The sequence below is a fragment of the Bactrocera oleae genome, chromosome 3 (assembly GCF_042242935.1).
Source record: "Bactrocera oleae isolate idBacOlea1 chromosome 3, idBacOlea1, whole genome shotgun sequence".
Classification (NCBI taxonomy): domain Eukaryota; kingdom Metazoa; phylum Arthropoda; class Insecta; order Diptera; family Tephritidae; genus Bactrocera; species Bactrocera oleae.
The window spans coordinates 93223673-93245491 of NC_091537.1; the positions used below are offsets into that span (position 1 = coordinate 93223673).

The 21819-nt window shown below is 37.4% G+C and overlaps 5 protein-coding genes and 1 long non-coding RNA gene across 6 annotated transcripts in view; 4 read left to right on the forward strand and 2 right to left on the reverse strand.

The window, feature by feature from the left end:
• Positions 1-21819, forward strand: part of LOC106626182 (fibrillin-2) — a 45568-nt gene that overhangs the window by 16601 nt on the left and 7148 nt on the right. Inside the window, exons 3-6 of the mRNA XM_070106556.1 lie at positions 1251-2936; positions 11160-11516; positions 12273-12840; positions 14200-14606. Of these exons, the coding sequence (XP_069962657.1) occupies positions 1251-2936; positions 11160-11516; positions 12273-12840; positions 14200-14606 (3018 nt within the window). The remainder of the gene's footprint in view (positions 1-1250; positions 2937-11159; positions 11517-12272; positions 12841-14199; positions 14607-21819) is intronic.
• LOC106626255 (uncharacterized) lies at positions 5448-6678 on the reverse strand. Its single transcript, XR_004975948.2, has 2 exons — positions 5955-6678; positions 5448-5891 (listed from the first exon to the last, which is right to left on the reverse strand). It is a non-coding gene; the product is annotated as an uncharacterized lncRNA (long non-coding RNA).
• On the forward strand, positions 8703-10297 carry NimC3 (Nimrod C3). The gene has a single exon (XM_070107254.1). It carries the CDS (start codon positions 8858-8860, stop codon positions 9695-9697), a length of 840 nt encoding a protein of 279 aa, XP_069963355.1. The 5' UTR covers positions 8703-8857; the 3' UTR covers positions 9698-10297.
• Positions 13693-16266, reverse strand: NimB5 (Nimrod B5). Its single transcript, XM_036360117.2, has 3 exons — positions 15528-16266; positions 13999-14544; positions 13693-13925 (listed from the first exon to the last, which is right to left on the reverse strand). The coding sequence occupies exons 1-3, from the start codon at positions 15935-15937 to the stop codon at positions 13829-13831; spliced, it is 1053 nt and encodes a 350-aa protein (XP_036216010.1). The 5' UTR covers positions 15938-16266; the 3' UTR covers positions 13693-13828.
• On the forward strand, positions 16938-19242 carry LOC106626053 (myrosinase 1). Its single transcript, XM_036360110.2, has 6 exons — positions 16938-17291; positions 17352-17622; positions 17708-18241; positions 18309-18643; positions 18763-18969; positions 19036-19242. Exons 1-6 carry the CDS (start codon positions 17263-17265, stop codon positions 19157-19159), a joined length of 1500 nt encoding a protein of 499 aa, XP_036216003.2. The 5' UTR covers positions 16938-17262; the 3' UTR covers positions 19160-19242.
• On the forward strand, positions 19650-21226 carry LOC106625198 (epidermal growth factor-like protein). The gene is made up of 4 exons (XM_014245016.3): positions 19650-19927; positions 20001-20561; positions 20611-20808; positions 20866-21226. Exons 1-4 carry the CDS (start codon positions 19734-19736, stop codon positions 21155-21157), a joined length of 1245 nt encoding a protein of 414 aa, XP_014100491.2. The 5' UTR covers positions 19650-19733; the 3' UTR covers positions 21158-21226.

Here is a 21819-nt window from a genome sequence, read left to right on the forward strand (position 1 = left end):
TGTAAAAGATAGGCTCATATGAAAGGAATTTTTTTGCGAAAACTACCAAGAGCATTATATCAAGAACATTGAAAATTTGATTAAACGTTGGAACTTTTGTTAGAACATTTGTATTAAAATACTTGAAAATTTATTTAGTTCTTAATAGTCAGGACAAATTTCATCAGATATATATTAGAACACCGGATATTAAAAAAAAAATTTAATTCTTGTCTTTCTATGATTAGTTTACTAATTTCATTGAACTTGGTATATTAAGTTTGTACCTAAGTTTTGGAAACGTCGGAGGCTCTATAAAATATATATATTAATAATCTTTTGTATTTGTGAAGGGTATAATATGTATCTTGTTCGCAATACAGTTTTCAATATTTTCATGTAAAGTTCGGATTCGCTCGTATTTGTTCTGGCTTACATTCTTTTAAGTTGGATATGGAATTAGTGATGGAATACAATCCATGTTGCGATAAAAATTTAAAAATATTATATGTGTATAAACACACATATTTTAATATGACACAATAAGAGTATAATTTCTACAAAATGGATTATGAAATTAAAACAAGATTAAATATTTGTGAGTTTAATTCTCCAAAAGCTTTACTTCGATCAATCGTTATGCCTATTCAATTCAGTTCACTTTGTGAATTTGACCAGAATTATTGTTAGACGGAAAATAGCAAAAGGAGTCTCAGAGCAGTATGATTTTGAAAATGCTTATTTCGTTAAGTATTTTTTTAACCGTTATAAACTTGACTACCAGTCAATGGTGCACCAAATTACAAAGAGTAAAAGTATCTTCTTATCAAACAAGACATTATATAGAAACTTATCAGACTGGTGGATGGTTTCGGGATAAAAAAACCAGACGTGCAATCACTTCGGATTTAGTTGTAAGTAAATATGATGTAATTCAATATCAACCGATGGCATTTACATGTGTATGTGAACGTTGGAACAATGAAGCGAAGTTAAGAACATTTAATTAAATTTTGTAAATTTGAAGTGAATTTAAACAATTTTTATACTTTATAAGAACAACTTGTAAAGCCACTGTAATAATTGTACATTTTTTTTTTGGTCTGAGCAGTGAACAAATATTTTTATATTTCCTTTTTCGATATTTGCCGAAAATATTAAACAAATCTACGCTGACTATTTACCTATATTTCTAGTATAAATATGTAACAAGAGCTGAATTTACATGCTGTGCTGGTTACGTAATGAGGAACAACGACTGCGAGCCACAGTGCACTGCAGGCTGTTCGCCGCATAGCATTTGTACTCAACCCGGGACTTGCACATGCGATTCGGGATATGCAAGACGCTGGGATAACATATGTGCGCCCATCTGCCAAGAGCCATGTCCTGTACATGCGATCTGTATAGCGCCAGATACTTGTAGCTGTTTGGAGGGTTATAAATACAATGAAGACTTGAAAAAATGTATGCCGGAGTGCCAATACGGTTGCGCCTTGAATATGTACTGCCAATCGCCTAACCAATGCGCTTGCCGCACTGGCTACAAACTGCAAACAAACACCACGGGTGATGAAGATGAGACAACGGTTAGCAACGGAGCGCGGTGTTTACCCGTCTGCAGGGATGGCTGCCCCGCGAACAGTGAGTGCTTTGCGCCAGATGAGTGCCGTTGTACGGAGGGTTACACTATGCAGATCGCAGACGAGGAGGGTCAGTTTAGGAGTAAAGGCGAATGTGCGCCGGTATGCGTGGATCAATGTCCACAGCATGCCAGTTGCGTTAGTCCGAATGTGTGTGAATGCGCATTGGGTTACGAAATGCTTAATCCACCTCAACATCGTCGTTACTGTCAAGCGCTATGCACGCAAAATTGCGAACTGAATGGCAAGTGTGTAGCGCCGGATGAATGTGAATGCTTTCCCGGCTATGAGCATGTGAACACCACAAACGCCAACTCAGATCCACAAGAGCTCTACTGTCAACCCGTTTGCTCCAATGGTTGTGCGCATGGCAATTGCGTGGGACCCGAAAAGTGCATATGCCAGCCGGGCTACCTGATGGGCGGGCAAGGTGTGTGCGAACCCACGTGCACCAGGGAATGTCTGAATGGACGCTGTATTGGCGTCGACGTTTGTAAATGTAATGACGGCTACCAACTATCCGCACACGACTTGAGTAAATGCGAGCCCATTTGCAGTAAACCCTGTATTAATGCAGACTGCATCGCACCGGAAATTTGCCTGTGTCGAGAGAAGTATAGACCTATGACTGGTGAGAACCTAACAAACGTATGTTCGCCCATGTGTTGGCCGGAGTGTGTAAATGGTGTTTGTGTTGCACCGGATCAGTGCAGCTGTAATGAAGGTTATGTGCGACTATCAAATTCAACACAGCTGCACATCTGCGAGCCATACTGCTCTGGTTGCAAAGGTGGCTATTGCGAAACACCATCGAATTGCGTCTGTCCCGAGGGCTCGAAATTGTCAGTTATTGGTGACACATCGGAATGTACTACAATTGTAACGAGTAGTATGGCAGCAGTTGTTACAATTGACGATACTACAACAAGTGCAATTCAAACAAAAACAGTAATATCTGCCACTGATGAAGTTGAGGTGCTCAGTGGCACTAGTATTGGAAACGAAATAGACGCTCTATTACAGCCAATCGACTTGAATAAGTGTACCGACACGTGCGATTGTTGGAAAGAAACTCCGAGCGATGAGTGCTTTGTAATATGTGGGTCAAAGAAAACGAATTGCCTGGAGCCGCAGTTTTCTGAATGCATAGAGCCCAGCAAACGAATTGAATACAGAGTTTCTGATGCACCAAAAATATATACTTGTTTTATGAATAGTTCCAAGGATTCTCTGAAAACTGGCGCCGCTGCACAGCCATTGCGCATGACTATTAATGGCTTGATTTTCGCTGCATTAATGTTGGCTGTGTTTGTTTAAGCGTAAACGCATCGTCAGAGCCTTTATACATTATTAATTAATGAGAAAAAAACAAAGAAATGGATGTTCTACCCAACAATTATATTATGCTGAATTTTTTTAAAGTATTATATTAAATTGATATTTGCAAAAAAAAAACAAAAAAAAAAATTTCAATGATATTACATTATAACAAAAACTATACATTTAATCAAGTAATATTAAGCTGCAAATACGACCAAATTGTCCACAAGACAAAATAAACTATTTACGTTCAAAAATAACTCTTTTCTTGGGCTATACACCTGTTAGCCTGCTTTCGAAATTTAAAGTAAAAATTAAAAATTATTTTTGTCTTTGTTTTTAATGTCATGAGCAACACTTTTTCCTAACACCAAATATAAATATTTCAAATTTTTTTGAACGTATTTTATCAGTTAGACTTGTACAAGTAAGTACATTACTCATACGCATTAGTGGTCTGCCTTAATAGAAATTTGCCTAAAAAAAATAAAAAGTGGCATGGTCATAAACAAAAATTAATAAAAACAGCAAATGATGCTTGTAAAAAGAGTGAAGATGCTCTAATTCCTGCTCACTGCGTTTAAGCGTATTTCTTGTATGAGCGCTGATGAGATTTCTCATTTTGAGCTCTGAAAATGAAGACAGCTGGAAAACCCTACGCTTTAATATCAACTCTGCATACAGAGAGGGTATGTATGATGTCAGCGGCCTTACCGGCCATTAGCCAAGAACTTAATATGTGAAATAAGTTGAAGTATAAAACGCCAGCCAGAGTTGCATAATCAGTCGCATAAAATATAAATTATCACTGTGAATGAATTTTTAAAATAAATAAAAATTACGTGAAATTCTTGTTGTATCTAAAAAATATTGCGCTATATTGTAATTATAATTACTATCCTATTATTTCGAGTGATTATTAATACTACATAGAGCTTTAACAGAAGAATATGTGACCTGGATCGATGAAGTATGGCATGCTGTAGAAAATTCTGTATATTCAGCTGAAAATATAAGCAATATAAAATATAATTCCTTACTCTATAAGATTTTTGTTGAAAAATAAATAACAATAAAAGACAATAAATAATTAGAAGCTCACCTTTCCACTACCACCCGCGTATTCAATCGGCGGTATTAAAATATCGAACTTATTAATTAACTTAATTATAACAAATGGGCATATCTTAGTGACTAAAAATAAACAAATTTGCGAAGTTTAAATCACCTTCACTAGTCTCAAAGTGTCCAAGCTCCGTTTCGAAATTGCCGTTCATTACCGCGACATGCATTTTGACAAACGAGGAGTAACAAATAAAGGCTACACTAAGCAAAAGTACAAATTCTTGAATATAACGCATTTTGACTATTTCCGACACTTGTACAGAACTCCGGCTAACAACAACTATGCGTTGTTACTTTAAGTACTGCAGCAAACTGAAGACCTTTTACCTTACAATTGTCATGATTTACTTCTTTTATTTGTGCCCTAAACTAGTTCAGTTTGCCACGAAGCTTGTAACACCCGCCGAGGAAACGCAGAGAACCTATTAAGTGTACACAACGTACAGGGTTTCAAATTCGACGAGCTGTAAGAAAAAGTGGCGCTTTTTGTTTAAGTATGTAGTAGTTCTTTGTTGTGCGAGAAGAATCTCTATCGCTGACAATGTACTCGTAATTGTAAAGTGCATTTTTGCTGCGATATTAATTTTGTGACTTAAATCACTTGCGAGCGAAAAGTACAAGCCCAAGCAACATTAGCAGAGCCAACGCCATTATTAGCGCACCAATCCGAAAATATATATCTTCCATATCTTCGATTTTGGTTACATTCAAATTGTCTCTCCGTTTAGTTGTATTTGAAGCTGCGCTGCTTGAAGTAACAGCAGTGGTTCTTGTGTACTCGTATGAGTTCCAGTTAGTGTTAGTAGCCGAAATTCGCGCTTTGATGGTAGTTATCTTTGGTATAGTGCTGTTGGTCGTTGTTGTTGGCCATCAAGGCTATTCTCTTGTTCACCACCAAGCTCATACATTCGCACACACTTCGTATGTTGCTCGTCAAAGAACACATATCCGATCCGATAATCGAATATCGTGTTTTGGGCAGCTGCTAAGGCAGTACCTAATGCCGCCCAAATACACCTCCTCAGTACCGAAGCTGCAATTGCTGACCTTATTCGCGCATACTGAGTTTCGCTGTTGTTCAGCTGTTTGCGTTACGCATGCGCAATTGAACACCAAATAAATGACAATTCCAATTTTGAGCAGAGCTAACATTTTTTTTTTTTTTTGACGATTTTGAAGTTTAAGCGAGAAAGGGATGCACACGAAATTAAAAGCAAAACTGAGACATCGAACGATGAATAATGTCATAAATTTGAATACGCACACTTTTTGTGCAATAATTCTTATTGCGTCTTGTGGTATCATATTGCAAATTTTTATTTTTTGTTGGTACACTCACACATACATAGCTTTGTATGAGCAATAAATACAATATTTAAGTCAAATTACTAAACAACAACTAAAACTTTCATTTATTTATGTATAATTGCTAGCAGGCTGTGCGCGCCGGTCGCAATTTCATTTTTTTTTATTATATGATAAAGCATAAAGTGGAGAAAAGTAAGCGCTGATGGTCGGCAAAGTGCGCACATGCTGATAAATTGCAGTGTTTCCCAAACCACCAAATTGCACGTTTCGCTTTTGAATGCCACAATTTTTGTTTATTTTTATTATTATTAACTAACTTTTCCCGCTTATATTTTTCATTTAAAATTCTTCATATAAAACTTTAATTGTAAGTCTAAAACCGATTATTCTTCTTCTTCAGAAATCTGACTTATATGTCTTATATACTGTTTATTTTAACGAAAAAACTTCAATCACACAATAATTCGTTGTATACTTCTTCGTTTTCATCACATTGTGCTGTTGATTTTCGTATCACTAAAACAAGCATGAAATGAAAATGAAACTAAGAATTATACTTTCGATACTTCAAACAATTACCATTGCGTATGACCTGGTTTGGCCGCCATATGCACCAAAACCAATAAGCAAATATCGCAAGCAAAATAACAATTAGCAGGAGACTAAACCAAATTGTAGACTCGAAATCCATTTCCGTACCAATAACTGACATTCCGAAATTACTGAGTGAAAAGCGATCTCCACAGACGCCTGTTGGAAATTAGACTAATTCTCGCCACTTCTACAAGTTGTTTACATGCGAAGAAACTGCTGTTGCTTATCACCTTTTGAACATTTGAAGATCTCATTGAAAATACATATGTGTGGATTTGAAATGAATAAACAAAGGCGCAACTTAAAGGCAAAGCCTCCTCGGCTTGATCGTAAAATGTGTGTGTATATGTGGAAATAGGGTGGCTTTCAATTTAGCGACTAATGAAGCGTCAGCTTTAATTTTAAATAATTATTAAAATACCTTTTTTCTTAACATTTTCCATTACGGGTTCTATAACCCTAACTTTATTTGTCCTGTTTTGCGTTTCGTTTTCAAATTTCCCGCACTTCCCAAAAGCAAAGCATGACTCGCAGCCTCTCTTCCCAATATTCACACTTGCTTATACTGGGCTTACAGACGGACTCTTTTCTCACTCATTATCGGCAATTTTTTTTTTTGTTGTCGCTCACTGCGTTCACATGAGCGACACGTTTCCGGCAAATCAAATCGAACAATTTTCTGCATTCTCTTTCATATCACATTCTCAAATTCTTGTACGCTTTATGTACATGAATGTTGTATAAAAATATTTTCCATTAGCAAATTTGTATTCTTATTTACCATTTTCTAGCATATCTTTATTATATTGTGCATATTTGCATCATATATACAAATAAAATAAAAAATAGATAAAAGAAGATAGTATGTTCGGCTGCACCGAAGCTATAATACCCTTCACAGCTGTGTTTTCTTTTATAGCATAAAAAGGGTATAAAAATATTTTTCTTGATTTTGATCGGTCAGTTCTTATGGCGGCTATATACTATAGTGAACCGTGTTCTTGGTGAGAAAAGGACAGGTGCAAGATTGATATATCAGAAACTGAGACTTAAATCACACAACATTTAATTGTTTTCCTGTTTAGCAGTAATTAATAATTACAAAAATATTTATGTTTTTTATACCCTCAAGTCTCTTTATACCTTTCGCAAAAGCTTTTTCTTCCTTAGCAAGTAGCCTCAATTCGACTTTTAAAGGTTGTTTATATCAAAGAGTGTGACTAGAAAGAACAAGCAAAATCTTTTTGTGTTTTTCGCAAAAAATGGTTAGTATATGTTTGCATTTCTATGACTTACCATAGTTCCTTTGCCTAATGGCTACTGTAGTACACAAAATTTCGATTGATAAGCAGCATATGCGCATACATACTCATATATGTGTGTATGTATGTTTGCTTTACCACAAAGTGATAAGAACCACTATAAGTATTTATATCCAAGGAAATCCCAAACGAAATACTTTCATAATACGTTTTAATACAGGGTGCGGCATCTTTCATATCGGCCTGTAAACATTGACTAACTTTAGCATTTACTAAGCGATTGAGTTGGCTAGTCATAATTTGAAAAACTCAACTCAACATACTTCTAATTATTACTGTCTAATTATGAATCGCTTCACAACTATAAAAATAATCTATCACTTTATTAAAATAAAAAAACCCAAAAAGTTAGTTATTTAAATTGTTTACATAAATTTTGAGGTTATTTGAAAAACGTCTATATAGAAAAGTTATAGACCTGGTGATTACCTACAACATTGCCATATAACTGCTTTCAATAGGAATCGTAGTTTTGCAGGAAATCGAATTAAAACAATTCTTAACCCTTAAAACAGCAACCACGCCCCTCCCCTTCCTTTTCGCGATCTTAGATCAACCGTAAATTATTTTTCCCTTGACCTACTATAAATTTTTTTTTTTTTTTATCATTTTCAAAGGCTTCTGCACCAGTCTATATTGAATTTCTGAATCAAAAACTCCATTTACGTCTCATGTTAAGAGGAAATGACTTTGACTGTCCACTCAAACCGGAAGATTTTACTCGCTTTTATGCTGTCAATCCTCTGACCACCGAAGAGCTCAATCAAGCATTTGGGGGTATTAAAAGCTTATTTGCTTTGGCTAAAAACGACAAGCTATAATACTCCTCACAAATACAAAAAGCTTCTTACAAGAACTTGATTCCGATCGTTCAGTTTGTATGTCAGCTATATGCTATAGTGGTCCGTTATCGGCGGTTCAGCCAAATGGTTGAGGTTTAGGTGTGAGGATTGACATATCGATGGAAAAAATGCTTATAGGAAAATTCTCCGAGTACACCAAGTCATTGATTTCCAAAAATACAATAATATTATATTATTATTCCTTATATGTATTCAACAGATTACAAAAGTGAACCATTATTTGTTATAAGACGATATTTTTAACAGAAGTTTCACTTCGGCGCTAACAGATGTGCTTCCATTTAATGCTTACCATGAGAGATGTAGCGCCCTAACTGAAATATTAGTCCGCAAGCACAGGCCACATACATATGTAGGTTTGTATGTGTGGGTATTCTATGATTTGAAAGCATAAACAGAACGATGTGTTATTATCAGTTGAACTTACAGAGACGCGCGAATGCTGATAATTCTGAAATTACAATAACATATTTACACACAAACGTACCACATAAATAATAACAACGCAAAATATATACTATGTATATTAAAGATGCGAAATGCGCGAAAACAAACTTGCGCAGAGCTGTGGCCTGATCAGTAGTATACATCATTATTTCCTTTGGAATACTTAAAGCGGGCGGTACAGACAAATCAACACCGGCGATTCGAAGCTTCTAGTTCTCCATAGACCTGCAAGCATTTCATTATAAGGACTTCGGCTATGTTTCAATCGGCACCAGCACACCTGTCCGTCCGGCAACCAATTCAACATGGAACCAATGTGAGTTTATATACGCTGCTGATCTGTTGCTTACTCAGCTTAAACGCTGCCGCAACATTCACCATCACCGGCAAATATTGCCAACGAAATGTTAGTGTCAAATATCAGGAGCCAGTGCTGCATACGAATGACCGCCAACATATACAACGTAGCGCAGATCTCAGTGGTGTTTTGGAAACAGCAGAGAATAGCACGCTTCTAGCCCACGTCGCTATAGCCAACGCCACCGCAAACTATCTCATATACGAATCGCGCGTACGCTGGGAAACCACCAACGTTTGCTGTCCTGGCTACAGTCCCTTGCTCTTCAGCTTTTGTGAACCCATCTGTGATACAACCTGCCCGCGTTTCAGCTATTGTGCCACGCCCAATCAGTGCCAGTGTTTGCCAGGCTACGAGCAGCATCATCCGAATAATAAGAAGCTGCACCTGCTAGACTGTCGGCCAGTCTGTGCCAATGGCTGTCCACCGCATAGTCACTGTGTGGCTCGAAATCGCTGCCAGTGTCGTGAAGGCTTTCGAAATACCAGCAAATGGTGGTTCCTGCCACTGAAGTGCGAACGCATACGGTGTGCAGCGCCCGATCAGCGTTACGATGTCGCACAGCGCTTGTGCGTGAAGATAGAGATGAGCATGGAACAACTAATGCGAAAGGTCGCTGAACGCTTAGCAAAAGGTTTGAATAATATTGCGGCGGAAGATAGCGGAGAGCAGAGCAATGACGAAGAGGCAACAAGTGAGGAGGTGGATAGTGAAATTGTGACAGAGAACAATTCGTAGTCTATGTGTGTAGATCTAGTAGTTTTAAGAAATGATTCCCGCTGAGAAGGATGTTAACAGTTTTGAACATATATGTAAACGAAATTTTTAAGAAAGGTGAATAAATATAGACTTTGTACGAAAATATATTAACAAACTTATTGGGTCTTAGATTGCGTTCACACACGGATTATTTACTCAGTGAGGGGACGACAAGGACCGCTAGTGCTCGGCTGGCACGCTTTGTATTGAATTATTATGAAAGGGAATGCGAAAAATTGTCCGACCCGTGTTGTCGGCCTTGTGTCGCTCATGTGAATGCAATGATTGACACCACGAGAAAATTTGCCGATAATGAGCCACAAAAGAGTTCGTGTGTGAACGCAGTCTTACCCGCTTGGGATTTTTTAGCATATTTTCAGTCCTGAGGGTTTATTAATTAATCGCCACTCTCAATTCAAACTTCGAGCTGGTCCACAACTTAGCACATTGTTTAAAACAAAAATAATATATAATTTCAATATTTAGCAAGTAGGCTTAAGAGATTCACCTTATGATTAAAATTGCTAATAAAATTATTCGGTTTTAAAATCCGTAAATTATCATCACGCAAGGCTGTAACAGAGAGTCTCGTTGGAAAACTATTGAGTGGACTAATTGTTGGACAAGCGGCTAATTCTAAGTTTCTTTCTCTTTTTCATTCGAATATATTGTTTTCACTATAAAGAGTTCAAAGATACTATAAATGGGATTATAGTCTCAACTTTGTGAGATTTTCTATAAATTCCTTATAATTTTGTATTGAAATAATTTTTTATTAAACAAGGTGTTTATAATAATAGTGAAATTGAAATTAATTAAATTTCGAAGGAACGAAGCTTTCAGAAAACACTTATAAAAGCGTAATAATCCATGGAAAAACCATCAGGTCCAACAACAAACAAGTAATTGTTTTTCTATACAATGAATTATTTAAATACGTAGCACATACTAAATAAAAAAAAAAATAAACATAAGTTGCGGTTTTGCCAAGTAAATGCAGAATAATGGAGCACTTTGTATGATTAGGCTAATATTTATTTCCTATGTGCGCAACACAAACAGGGTGCGTGTGGTATGAGTTTGATTCTAGATTTTTTTGTAAATAACCGCTTTACTGGTTATTTGAAAGTTTGGGTTCCTAGCTGGAATACCTTTAGAGATGTCATGCTCATTTAGAGTGAGTCTTTTCACGCCACTGTTGTGTGTGCGGCACTTGTTAACCACCGCAGCGGCTCGTATAATCACTTACTCTCATCCAGCTCGAAATATACATAAGTTATGAACCTCAACACAGCCTGTTCTCCATTTTCTATTTCTTTTAAAACATTTCACATCACTGTATATTAACGTCTTCTGTGGCTAACTGCAAAATTTAGTGTTTTAGTGGTTTATTATGTATTTATTTGTTATGAAAGATTTGTTTCTTTCTCGCTTGCTATAACACAACCACAAATATTTTTCGGTTTATATGCTTGAATTTATTCGTGAGATTATCAGTGCATATTGTGAATTCGAGCAAAACTATTGTAATAAAAATTGTGTGGAAAAGAGTTTCAATAAAGTGACAAGAAATTATTGTAACTCTGTAGTTTTATACAAATTAATTTTAATTTTAATTTATGAGATGCATTTCAAAAATTTAATAACGCTCACTGCCAGCTTTTTTTTGTGCGGATCTGTTTCGGGCGATTTGTGTTCAAAAAGTATGGAATTGCGGAAAATTCGTAAAAATCAGACAATAAACTGGTCGGAACGCCAAAATGATTATAACAAATATGATACAGATGTTCTTGCAGAGGTTAGTTTTTAAAATTTATTTAAATCAAGGTAAATTAAAATGCTATTATCAACTATAATCACAAAAAAGCCAAAATAAAATTAGAAGAAGCGCAAAAATTGAATATCCTGCGGTTTGACTTTCGCCGCACCAAGTACAAGCCTTACATACTAACTTGTAAGCTAAATTAATTTCGACATGAAAAACGTTAACTTCGGTTGCACCATACAAGAACTTTAATCTGAACAACTGACCGTTGTATGGCAGCTTTAATTGTCCAATCTTAATAGTTTTTAAGTATCCAAACCACATTTGGCGAGGTCAAATAAAGAGTTTTTTATATAAAGACTTTTTTGGTTTTGATCGTACAGTTTGAATGGCAGCGACAAGAATTTTAGATCAAGATTTCAAAATTTGAGAGACGAGTTCGCGCAAATACAGACAAGGTATCCGACACTTCCTTCTGAGTAATATATCCTGTTCTAAGTATAAAAATTGCTTACCAACTCGAAGCTTTCAATCATTTCTACAATTTCAAAAGTAGTAAAAGTTAAAGTTTTTGCTCCCTATCCCTTGGCTGGGTAGACTATTTGGTGACCACAATATATTTTATCGCTAAGTTCTCTTATTTGGTTTTAATTGTATTAAGTATGTACTACTTTGCTTAGTAATATATAAATAAATATTTAAATTATGTGGGATTGCATTAATTATAATAGGTACTTTAATTTGCGACAATATTTAATAATAATTATCCGTTCCTTTCCACATATACAGCTATGTGAAGATGGCTATACGGCAAGGATTTGCACTGAATACGAAATTGTTTGTGAACCCGTGTGTCTTGCAGGCTGTGAAAATGGCACTTGCACAGCGCCAGGTACATGCGATTGTGCGGTAGGCTTCGAGTTGCGCAGCAATCTAGAAAAGGCTGAATGTGTACCGGTAATACTAAACAACGGTGTGAGGCTTACAAAAGGCTTAGCATTAACCAAAGAGGAAACTGAAGATAATAAGGATTTGAGCATCTGTAAAGAAACGTGCTACTGTTGGAAAGAGGATCCCGCTGAAATGTGCACCAGGCTTTGTGAGACAGAAAATAATCGTTGTCTGGAACCGAAATTCTCGTTTTGCAATGAATCAGATGGCTCTATAATTTATAAGAAAGATGCAAATCCGAAAATCTACTTTTGTTCTGTTCCAAAAACCTATACAACTAACTATAAAGCCGATTATGCCACCCGAACCCGTTGGATCATTATAGGCGGGTGCATTTTTATTGGAATAATGTTAATCGCCATCTTCTATCTGTGTGTGCGTATATATCAAACTCGACATGAGACAGGTGGGTCAATTAGTCGGCGGAGTAGCTGTGGAAATCTTTTGTGAATTTTATTGTAGAAAAAAAAACTCAACTGCATTTTTTTTTTGTATATTTCAGGTGCACATGACATTCCCATTAGCTTGCTTATGAAGTTTTGAGATTGCAATTTAGCGGCAAGACTTCAAAAAGATAAATATGTATGTATTTATATGCTTTAGGAAAACTCTACATATATATGTTGTTGTTTAAATTATAGTATTTAAAACATGGTGCAGTATTTTATGAATTTAAAATATAAATAAAAACCACTGCAAAGGAACTACAACTCAATGAGATTAAATTAAAGCGAATTTTTTGACAATTTTGACGATTGAATACGAGTTAGAAATACAGGGTAAATTAAACTAAAACAGATACAGTGTGATCGGTGTTCGGAAATAGGCCAATTTATTTTCCAACACATGTGAAGAATTTCGAGTTGTAATAAAGTTGTAATTTAACGAAAAAATGCATATTTTTCTTTTATGTTAGATTAGTTATTTAAAAAATAATTATAATTACATTGAGCTTCTATCACAAATCTACTAAATCATCAAAAGTCTCCTGGAAATATGCAACGTTTTCATTTAACATTGTACTCACAATAATACATGATAATACAAGGTGTAGAAACATGTGTTCGAACCCTAAAAAATATTGAAAAACTAAAAACTTAAACTGATTTTTTCACCCTATAAATTTTTATATTTAGCGCAATACCTTCTACTCTTGTAAAAATTGATTTGGAGTTCACAACCGAAGTTAAGAATAATTTTGAGCCTAGCATTGACACTATTTTTGATATTTTATAGAGTAGCATGCCAGGTTACCAGCTTTTGCGAGGCTTAGAATAAACATTTTAATTTTATTACAGATATTTTAAAGTTTTTATAATTACTATCACAAGATAACTATGTTTATCACACCTATACCCACATAACAATAGGAAGTATGTAGCATATTACTACAACTAATTGGGCACACACTGTGTCGAGCGTTCATGATATGTAAAGCCGGGATTGCAGATGCAACGATTATTGCTATAGCAAATGCCATTATCACATTTCCTGCAAAGAAGAGTTGGAATTAATTTGGAGATTGTAGTGTATGTATTGGTGGAAACACTTTTTCAGTACTCACTGATAACAATCGCGCTGACACACACCATCCTTGAGTTCATAGCCAGGTCTGCAGTAACATAGATTCGGCTCACGGCATTCGCCACCTTCACCGCAATCCGGATCGCATGCTGCCACACAACCATCATTTGTAAGCTGGTAACCCTTCGCACAGCCACACACTTCCGGTTCGGTGCAATTGTGTCGCGGATTCATACCACAGCCATTGCTGCAAATGGGCCGACAAAATTTACGCGTCTCATCCAACTTAAAGCCGGCATCGCATTGACAGGTGCCATCAAGAAAGCAGCGTCCGTTCAGACAACCCAACGGACAGGCGAATACACAATCGCCATTATCGTTGGCGACGAAATTATCGAAACATTCGCATACATTGGGCGCTATGCAGCGGCCATTGCGACAATTCTCGCAGAGCGGTTGGCAAAGCGTGTTGCCGCGCCAACGAAATGGCGCGTAGCCAGCGCAGCAAACCAGAATTTTTTGCTGTTGATTGCGTTGATCCAATTGAATGCGTTGCGCATACGGATATTTGTTGATCATCTCCACTCTGGAATGGCATGGCGTAGAACAGCGATATTAGTATTGGTTGAAAATGTTATAGAAACGAAAGTTCGTTCTGTTTCGGTGAAATTTTGCAGAGAGGTATATAGGTAGGTGTAAAATTGTATCGGTGTTTGGTAAGTAAGTAAGGTGAGTAAGGGGAGTTAAGAGATATATTGTTATGAAATCTCTACCGATTTCAGTTTCAGACTACCTGGCTAACATAGCTTTTTTCACGCCGAAATTGTTACCATTAAGGTAGCGGTAGATTTACGGCTCCCGAGTGCAGCCTCTTACAGCGAAGTGACTATCTATTCAAATAGCAGGACGGCTATACTCAAGTCACTTTGTGATAAGGGCTGACGGACTGGAAAGGAATTGTATTTTATTTTATGGCTTCACTATTCGCTACCCATTTTAAGGATCAGTTCTATTTTATGTGTTTTCCAACTTAAGGATCAGCTATCGAACCTTAACTTAACCTAACCTTGGTCGTCCAGCTGTAAACATAAATAATCATAAGTCCAGTTAAGTTTAAGATAACTTTTATTATTATTAGCTGGGACTCGACTCAGAACGACCTGAAAAACTACTTTGAATGTTTTGAATGGAGCTCTGGATGTTTCAGAAGGCTTTGAATTTTATGAAAAGAAGATAGGTATTAAATTGTGCAAACTTTTACCACTTTAGGCTTCAGTAACTATGCCTCTACCAACAAAGTATGATTTGGGGCGTTAACTATATTTTTATTAACTTATACTTCAAAAATAGAATATAGAATATTGACAAACCCTTCTCTTTAAATACCGAAAACATCCAGTTATGTTAGCAGTTATTAGCCTGACATTGACCTTTGTGCGTAGTATCTCATAAAACCCACTATAATAGTGCCTGAGATCTTCGTATTCAGCAAATCAACTCATGACGCTCAAGTGATTACTGTAGTAAAAGTGATTTCCAATAAAGAATTGACAGACCCATAGTACTTACGGCACCCAAATATGACACTTGTTTCCCTCCGATGTCATTTCGATGGGTGGCACTTGACTTCTCGCCTGTTTCTCTAGACGCTGTTGTTGCTTCCGCAGTTGACGACGCGACAGTTGCTCTGCACCCGATGTTGCCAACTGCCGATTACCAAACTGATAATTTACATCATTCTCATTGAATTGCCTGCGTGCAGTATCTCTACCGCGATAGGAAGAGCGCTGATACGGGGACACATCATTTGTTGCATCGTCCGCATCTTGAGAATCAACAGTATCACCACCGTAAGGTTGACGTTGTTGTCGATGATGATGCTGCTGGCTTTCAGCATTGCTGACAATTACAATAAAATGTAGACACAACAACACGAAGCAGCACAAACTGAATTGTTTACTAGTGAAAACTGTTGTCATGATGGCGTCAAATATATGAAATATATATGTAACTGATTTGGCACGTTTAATCACTTTCTTATTTTTTCTAGATTATCTGAATTACATCAGAAATCTGGCTTGCATGGAATTTGCAATTTTAGATTTCACTAGCAAACTTTTGCAATAGCTCTGCACATATATTTTATACTTTAATGTTATCGTTTTTTGATTTTTAAGTTTTTCTTATTTTTGAAATAAGCCTTGATTTCTTTGCTTCTTTGGTTGCTTGAGCACTTTAAACTTCACCGAAAATTTTTGATTCCGCAACCAAAATTATTTGCTGTATTCACGCTCAGTGCGAATAATCCATACTAAAAGTTAGTTGAGCAAATTTTCTGCGAATCGGCGGGCTGGTCAACTACAAACACACTGAAATAGTGTTGCCTCAGTTCGTCTGGAGGCATTCGTCCGTCGGCTAAGCATTTCTCTTAGTTTTGAGAACTTTTTGTTTTGTAGGAAGTGCGCGTTCGCAAACTGACGTTGGCCCTCTGAAAGGTCTTTCACAGCATCGCTTATCAATATTGGAAGACTATTTGTTTTTGTTGCTGCTTGCTTGCGTTACTAATGAGCTTTATTGTTTTCTATTTTTGTTTTCGTTTTGTTTTCCCCATACTAGTGCTCGAAATCATAGCATTAACATTGAATAGTTCGTGGAGGTTTCAATGGAGAGTTTCAACAACAAAAAAAATTCCACTAAGCGATGATTATTTGAGTGAGTTTTTTCTTCAATATTTACGTATATGCGAGTATATTTATTTGGAGAGTTTGAGAAAAAGATTATTATTAGAAAAAGCGCATTCCATATTTTATTTTTAGAAAACGAATATTAATAGAATTTAGTGAACTTAATAAAGCGATAAGCATTCAAAATTTTGTTTATTAGATATTTGTATCTCCAAATAAATATATGGAGTAATGAAGTACAGGTTCAAAAGCCGGCAATACTTGGAATAACTGGAATATGCGACTCAGTGCACCGATCCTTAATTGTGTTCCCGTGAAATACACACGCATATCCACTAACGTGCTTACCGTTTCCTACTTATTTAAAACAGTACAATGATCTTTTCCCTCGCTCAGGGACGAAGTGTCGAAAACCTTTGAGTGCATTCACTTTTATTATTTTCAGAGTGCATTTTTTTATCAATCTCACACAAATTTTTGTGAACTGACAATTCCAAAATTTCTTTATCAATGGCTGGACAGAATTCAAGCCAGTTCACGTAATCAACCCAAACCGAAAAGACAACAATACTGCTGTTAAAAATCGTTGAATACTTGTAATTGAAGAAAACATTAGCGTCATGAAAGCAATACTTGTCCTTACGCTGTGGTAAGCCCCGAGGTTGAAACACGTGTTGCACATATTAAAGTGTTTACCGTTTCCTTGCAGCCTGCTGTTGCACGGCAGTATGTGCAGCGAAAGATGCCAGCTCCAACACAAAGGCGGCAATGAGCGCTTCCCTAAGGACTTCTCTTTTGGCGTTTCGACTGCCGCTTACCAAATAGAAGGCGCTTGGAATGAAGACGGCAAAGGACTCTCCATTTGGGATACATACACGCATGCGCATCCGGAGCGTATACAGGATCGTACAAATGGTGACGTAGCGGCGGAATCTTATTATCGTTTTGAGCAAGATTTAGCGGCGCTGAAGAAACTCAAGGTATGTAAGACTTTTTTAAAAAATACAAAAAAAAACTTTCATGAAAAAAAATAAAAAATTTCATGCGCATTTTGTTACGTTAAAGGTCAACTTCTATCGCTTTTCGTTCTCATGGCCCCGCCTTCTACCCAATGCAGATACGACGGTGATAAATCAAAAGGGCATTGACTATTACAACATGATGATAGACAAGCTATTGGCGAATAACATTGAGCCCATGGTTACGATGTTTCACTGTGACCTGCCAGAGGCGCTCAACAAATTCGGCGGCTTCACCAATGATATTATTATTAAGTATTTCCGTTATTATGCTAAGTTCCTGTACGAAACATTTGGTGATCGCGTCAAGAAGTGGATTACCTTCAATGAACCCTTCGATTATTGCAATTTGGGCTATGGCAAATCGTACTTTCCGCCACTGGTGCATTCACCCGGTGTTGCCGATTACCTTTGCATGGATAATACATTGCGCGCTCATGCCGCGGCTTACCGCGCCTACAGAGCGAACTATTTCCAGAAGCAAGGCGGTAAAATAGGCATCACAATTAGCAGTCGCTTCTATTACGCGCAGCAAAGGAGTTACGATGAAGACGTAGTCGAGCGTGCCATGCAGTATTCGGTAAGCGAAAGAGAGAAAGGAAACAGATATTAATAATGAAGATACCATATTAAACTACTACCTACAGCTCGGTTGGTTGGCCAATCCCATTTACGGCAAAACTGGCAATTATCCTCAGCTCGTATTGGATGATATTAGAAACAATAGCTTAAGCGAAGGTCTATCCTGGTCACGCTTGTCGCCGTTTAATGAACTCTGGTCCAAGGTTATACGAGGTGCTGGCGATTTTTTGGGTCTCAATTATTACACTTCTCGTTATGCTGCGTTAGCTAAAACACCCGCCGGCGAGATACCCTCTTGGGAATATGACTCGCAACTCCAATATTTCGTTGACGAGAAATGGCAACAGGGCAACTCTAATGGGCTTTACTGTGTGCCACAAGGACTAGAAGATATTTTGAAGTAAGTAAGAGACTGTATAAAGCATGCACTTTTTGTCAAGAGCAGCTTTTTATGTTACCAGCGTATTCTTTTCCCCCAACATTGTCTTTCCTTATAATGCTAAATAACATCTTACGTAGGTGGATCCGCGACCGCTACGATAATGTCGAGGTCTTTATAACGGAGAATGGTTGGTCGGACTATGGCCAATTAGAGGATACGGATCGCGTCGATTACCTACAGGCTCACTTGCAAGCGGTGTTAAATGCCATCAATGATGGCTGCAAGGTCACTCATTACTCACACTGGAGCTTAATCGATAATTTCGAGTGGAATATGGGATATACGTAAGCCGAACTACATACTTATACTTAAATTGTTTAATTCACTTCTGGCTTTTCGCATTTTTCTAGTCAAAAGTACGGTCTCTACTATTTGAATATGACGAGTCCAAATAAAGATCGCATAGCCAAGAAGTCTGCCTATTATTACAGAAGTGTTATCGATGGTAGAAAAATCCTACAATACCTTAATTAAACAAGAAACTCGTATTTTTTATTTTTACAATAACAAATTTTATGCACAAAAATAAATGCCTCTTGGGCAAATGTTAAAAATAAGGATGTTTTTTCAAAGATATGTCAAATCTTTTAAGTGGTTCAATAAATCGCTTATAATCGGAGAACATATGAACAATTAAAACTTGCCTTGTGTACCGTTTGAATTTCAAAAATGCCAGCTCCAGAAGAAAGCAAACACTATGGTCACAAGTTGAACATTTTTGAATCAGAGGAACCTTGCTAAGGAGGTTTACTGACAATACTAACAGCATCCGACTCTGAGCGATCTAGCAAAATTTACAAATCTACCACACTAGAATCAAGATGATTGATCTGACTCTATACGCTCTGTCTTATTGCAGACTGCTAACTGCAAAGGCTATTTTATTTCACCTCAATTCAAATAAATTCTGAGTACTAAATTTACAACTGAGACGTGAGTTTTGTTTTCAGTTCGAATTAGTTCTTCAATCTCCTCAGACATACCAACTAGACGCGGTTCATATTGATTTTTCATTTGTTTTTATTTTATATATTGTTTTGTGGAAATTATGTCACTTTTGCGCGCTTTAGCTGTCAACTCGCTCTTATCATTTGCGTTTCTGTTTTGCTTCGTGTACTGTGTACATTTTGAAAAGTATTGGACAACAACAACCACCACCGTCAAGCCGTGGCATGTACGCCAGCCGGGCCTATCACTACCGCTGCCCAATAGTCACCCGTCCAAGTGTTTGCGTGAAGTGCCGTGAGTGCGACGAATACACCACAAATCTTTGATTAATTTGAATCCTTTCTTATGTCGTCCCCGAATGGTCTAGCGCGGTATTCTTTCAGTTCGAGAAGGACATGCAAGTGGTGGGCAACAGCACAAACAGTATTTATTTCAATGTCATAGAGGTCTGCTGCAAGGGTTATAAACGCTACGACTTCGACTGGAACCGCTGTGTGCCGGATTGCGGCAACAAATGTCAGGCTAATGGATTTTGTATGCCTGGCGGCATTTGCAAATGTTTTGATGAATTCGTTCACAATCACCGCAATGTCTGCATACCGACTTGTCCGCTTGGCTGTCCGCATGGGCAGTGTTATCTGAATGGCACCTGCATTTGCGAGGCGGGCTACGAGTTGGATCCGACACGAAAGTACTGCATGCCGCGCTGTGAGTCCAGTTGTGCGCGCAATGAGATTTGCGTCGAGCCGAATAAGTGCAATTGTGCCGAGGGATATACGCATGCGCTGCCTCCCAGCACCATGGGCTGTCAGCCTGTTTGCATACCGGATTGTGGTTTCGGACACTGCGTGGCGCCGAATGAGTGCGAGTGCTTCCACGGCTATCAAAAGCGCTTGAATCGCATATCTTGTGAGAGTAACTGTTATATGTAAGTGCTGAAGTCTCATAACCACTGTTATGCAATGTATTACTTTCAGGCGTTGCGAAAATGGCTTTTGTGCGAATCATACGACCTGCATTTGTCAGAACGGTTACCGTTTCGACCAGAATACGAGCTCTTGTCTGCCCGTTTGTGACGAAGACTGCGAAAACGGCATTTGCGTCTCGCCAGGCGTATGCCGCTGCTTCAACGGTTATGTGCGTCGCGGTCCAAAGTGCGAGGGTATATGTGAGGCGTAAGTTTAATAAAATACTTTCCCATTCCTACAATGTGATTTCACGCTTATTCACAGTGGCTGCGGCTTTTATGGCAAATGCATAGCGCCGAACGTTTGCGGCTGCTCTACAGTTGAGGGTCCCGTGCGCAACTTTCAACGCTGTGCACATGGAAACTGCAATTCCAAAGGTCGTTGTCGCTGCAAGGAGGGCTTTGTGCGTTTCATCGATCAGTGCATGGAGCCAGATAAGGTTACCACTTACGCATCTATGCGGCCCAGCAGACTAAATCAGACACTGCTGCAGGAGTTTAATATGCTGGTCGGCAGACATTTCATGTTTCATTTTCACATAACGCCCTACTACTGACAGAGCTACTTTGTAGGGGTTTATGTAGCAAACAATATAAATATATATAAAACTATGAATATTTTCTTATTCTAAATATTGTTATTATTTAATATTCTATAATAATATTTAAAGTTTTGGGACGTGTGGCTAATAACTACTGCAGTTGAAAATGTCTTTGCTGAGGTTTAAAGAAACCAAAGGTATCAATGTACGTAGGATTTCAATTACTGATTCTTTAATAATACTATTTTGTAGCTCTGCTGACTCCTTGATATATTTCACTTCTGCGCATACCCATGGCCGCTTTGAATTATCCTTAGAGATATCACAAAAAAATATTATTTCAGCCGCAGTATAACATAGTGGACAACAGACACTGAGAACCCATGCATATGTTACCTTAACTGTTTAATATTGTTAAAAAGTTTTTTCACAAATTAAGGTGTACCCTACTCATTTGCCTTATACAAAAAAAAAAGCGTTCAGTAGTTAAGCTAATATAAAATAGAAACAATCGTCTACATTTAGGCGTCGGTTCGAAAAGAAATAATCTTCTGTGCAAAAAGTGACTTTTTAGGCTTGTAAATGTAGTAAGCACTAAAATTTTGCAACACATATTGCATTTAAATTTGATACATATATATTAATACAATGAACTATATAATATAATTTTTAATAAT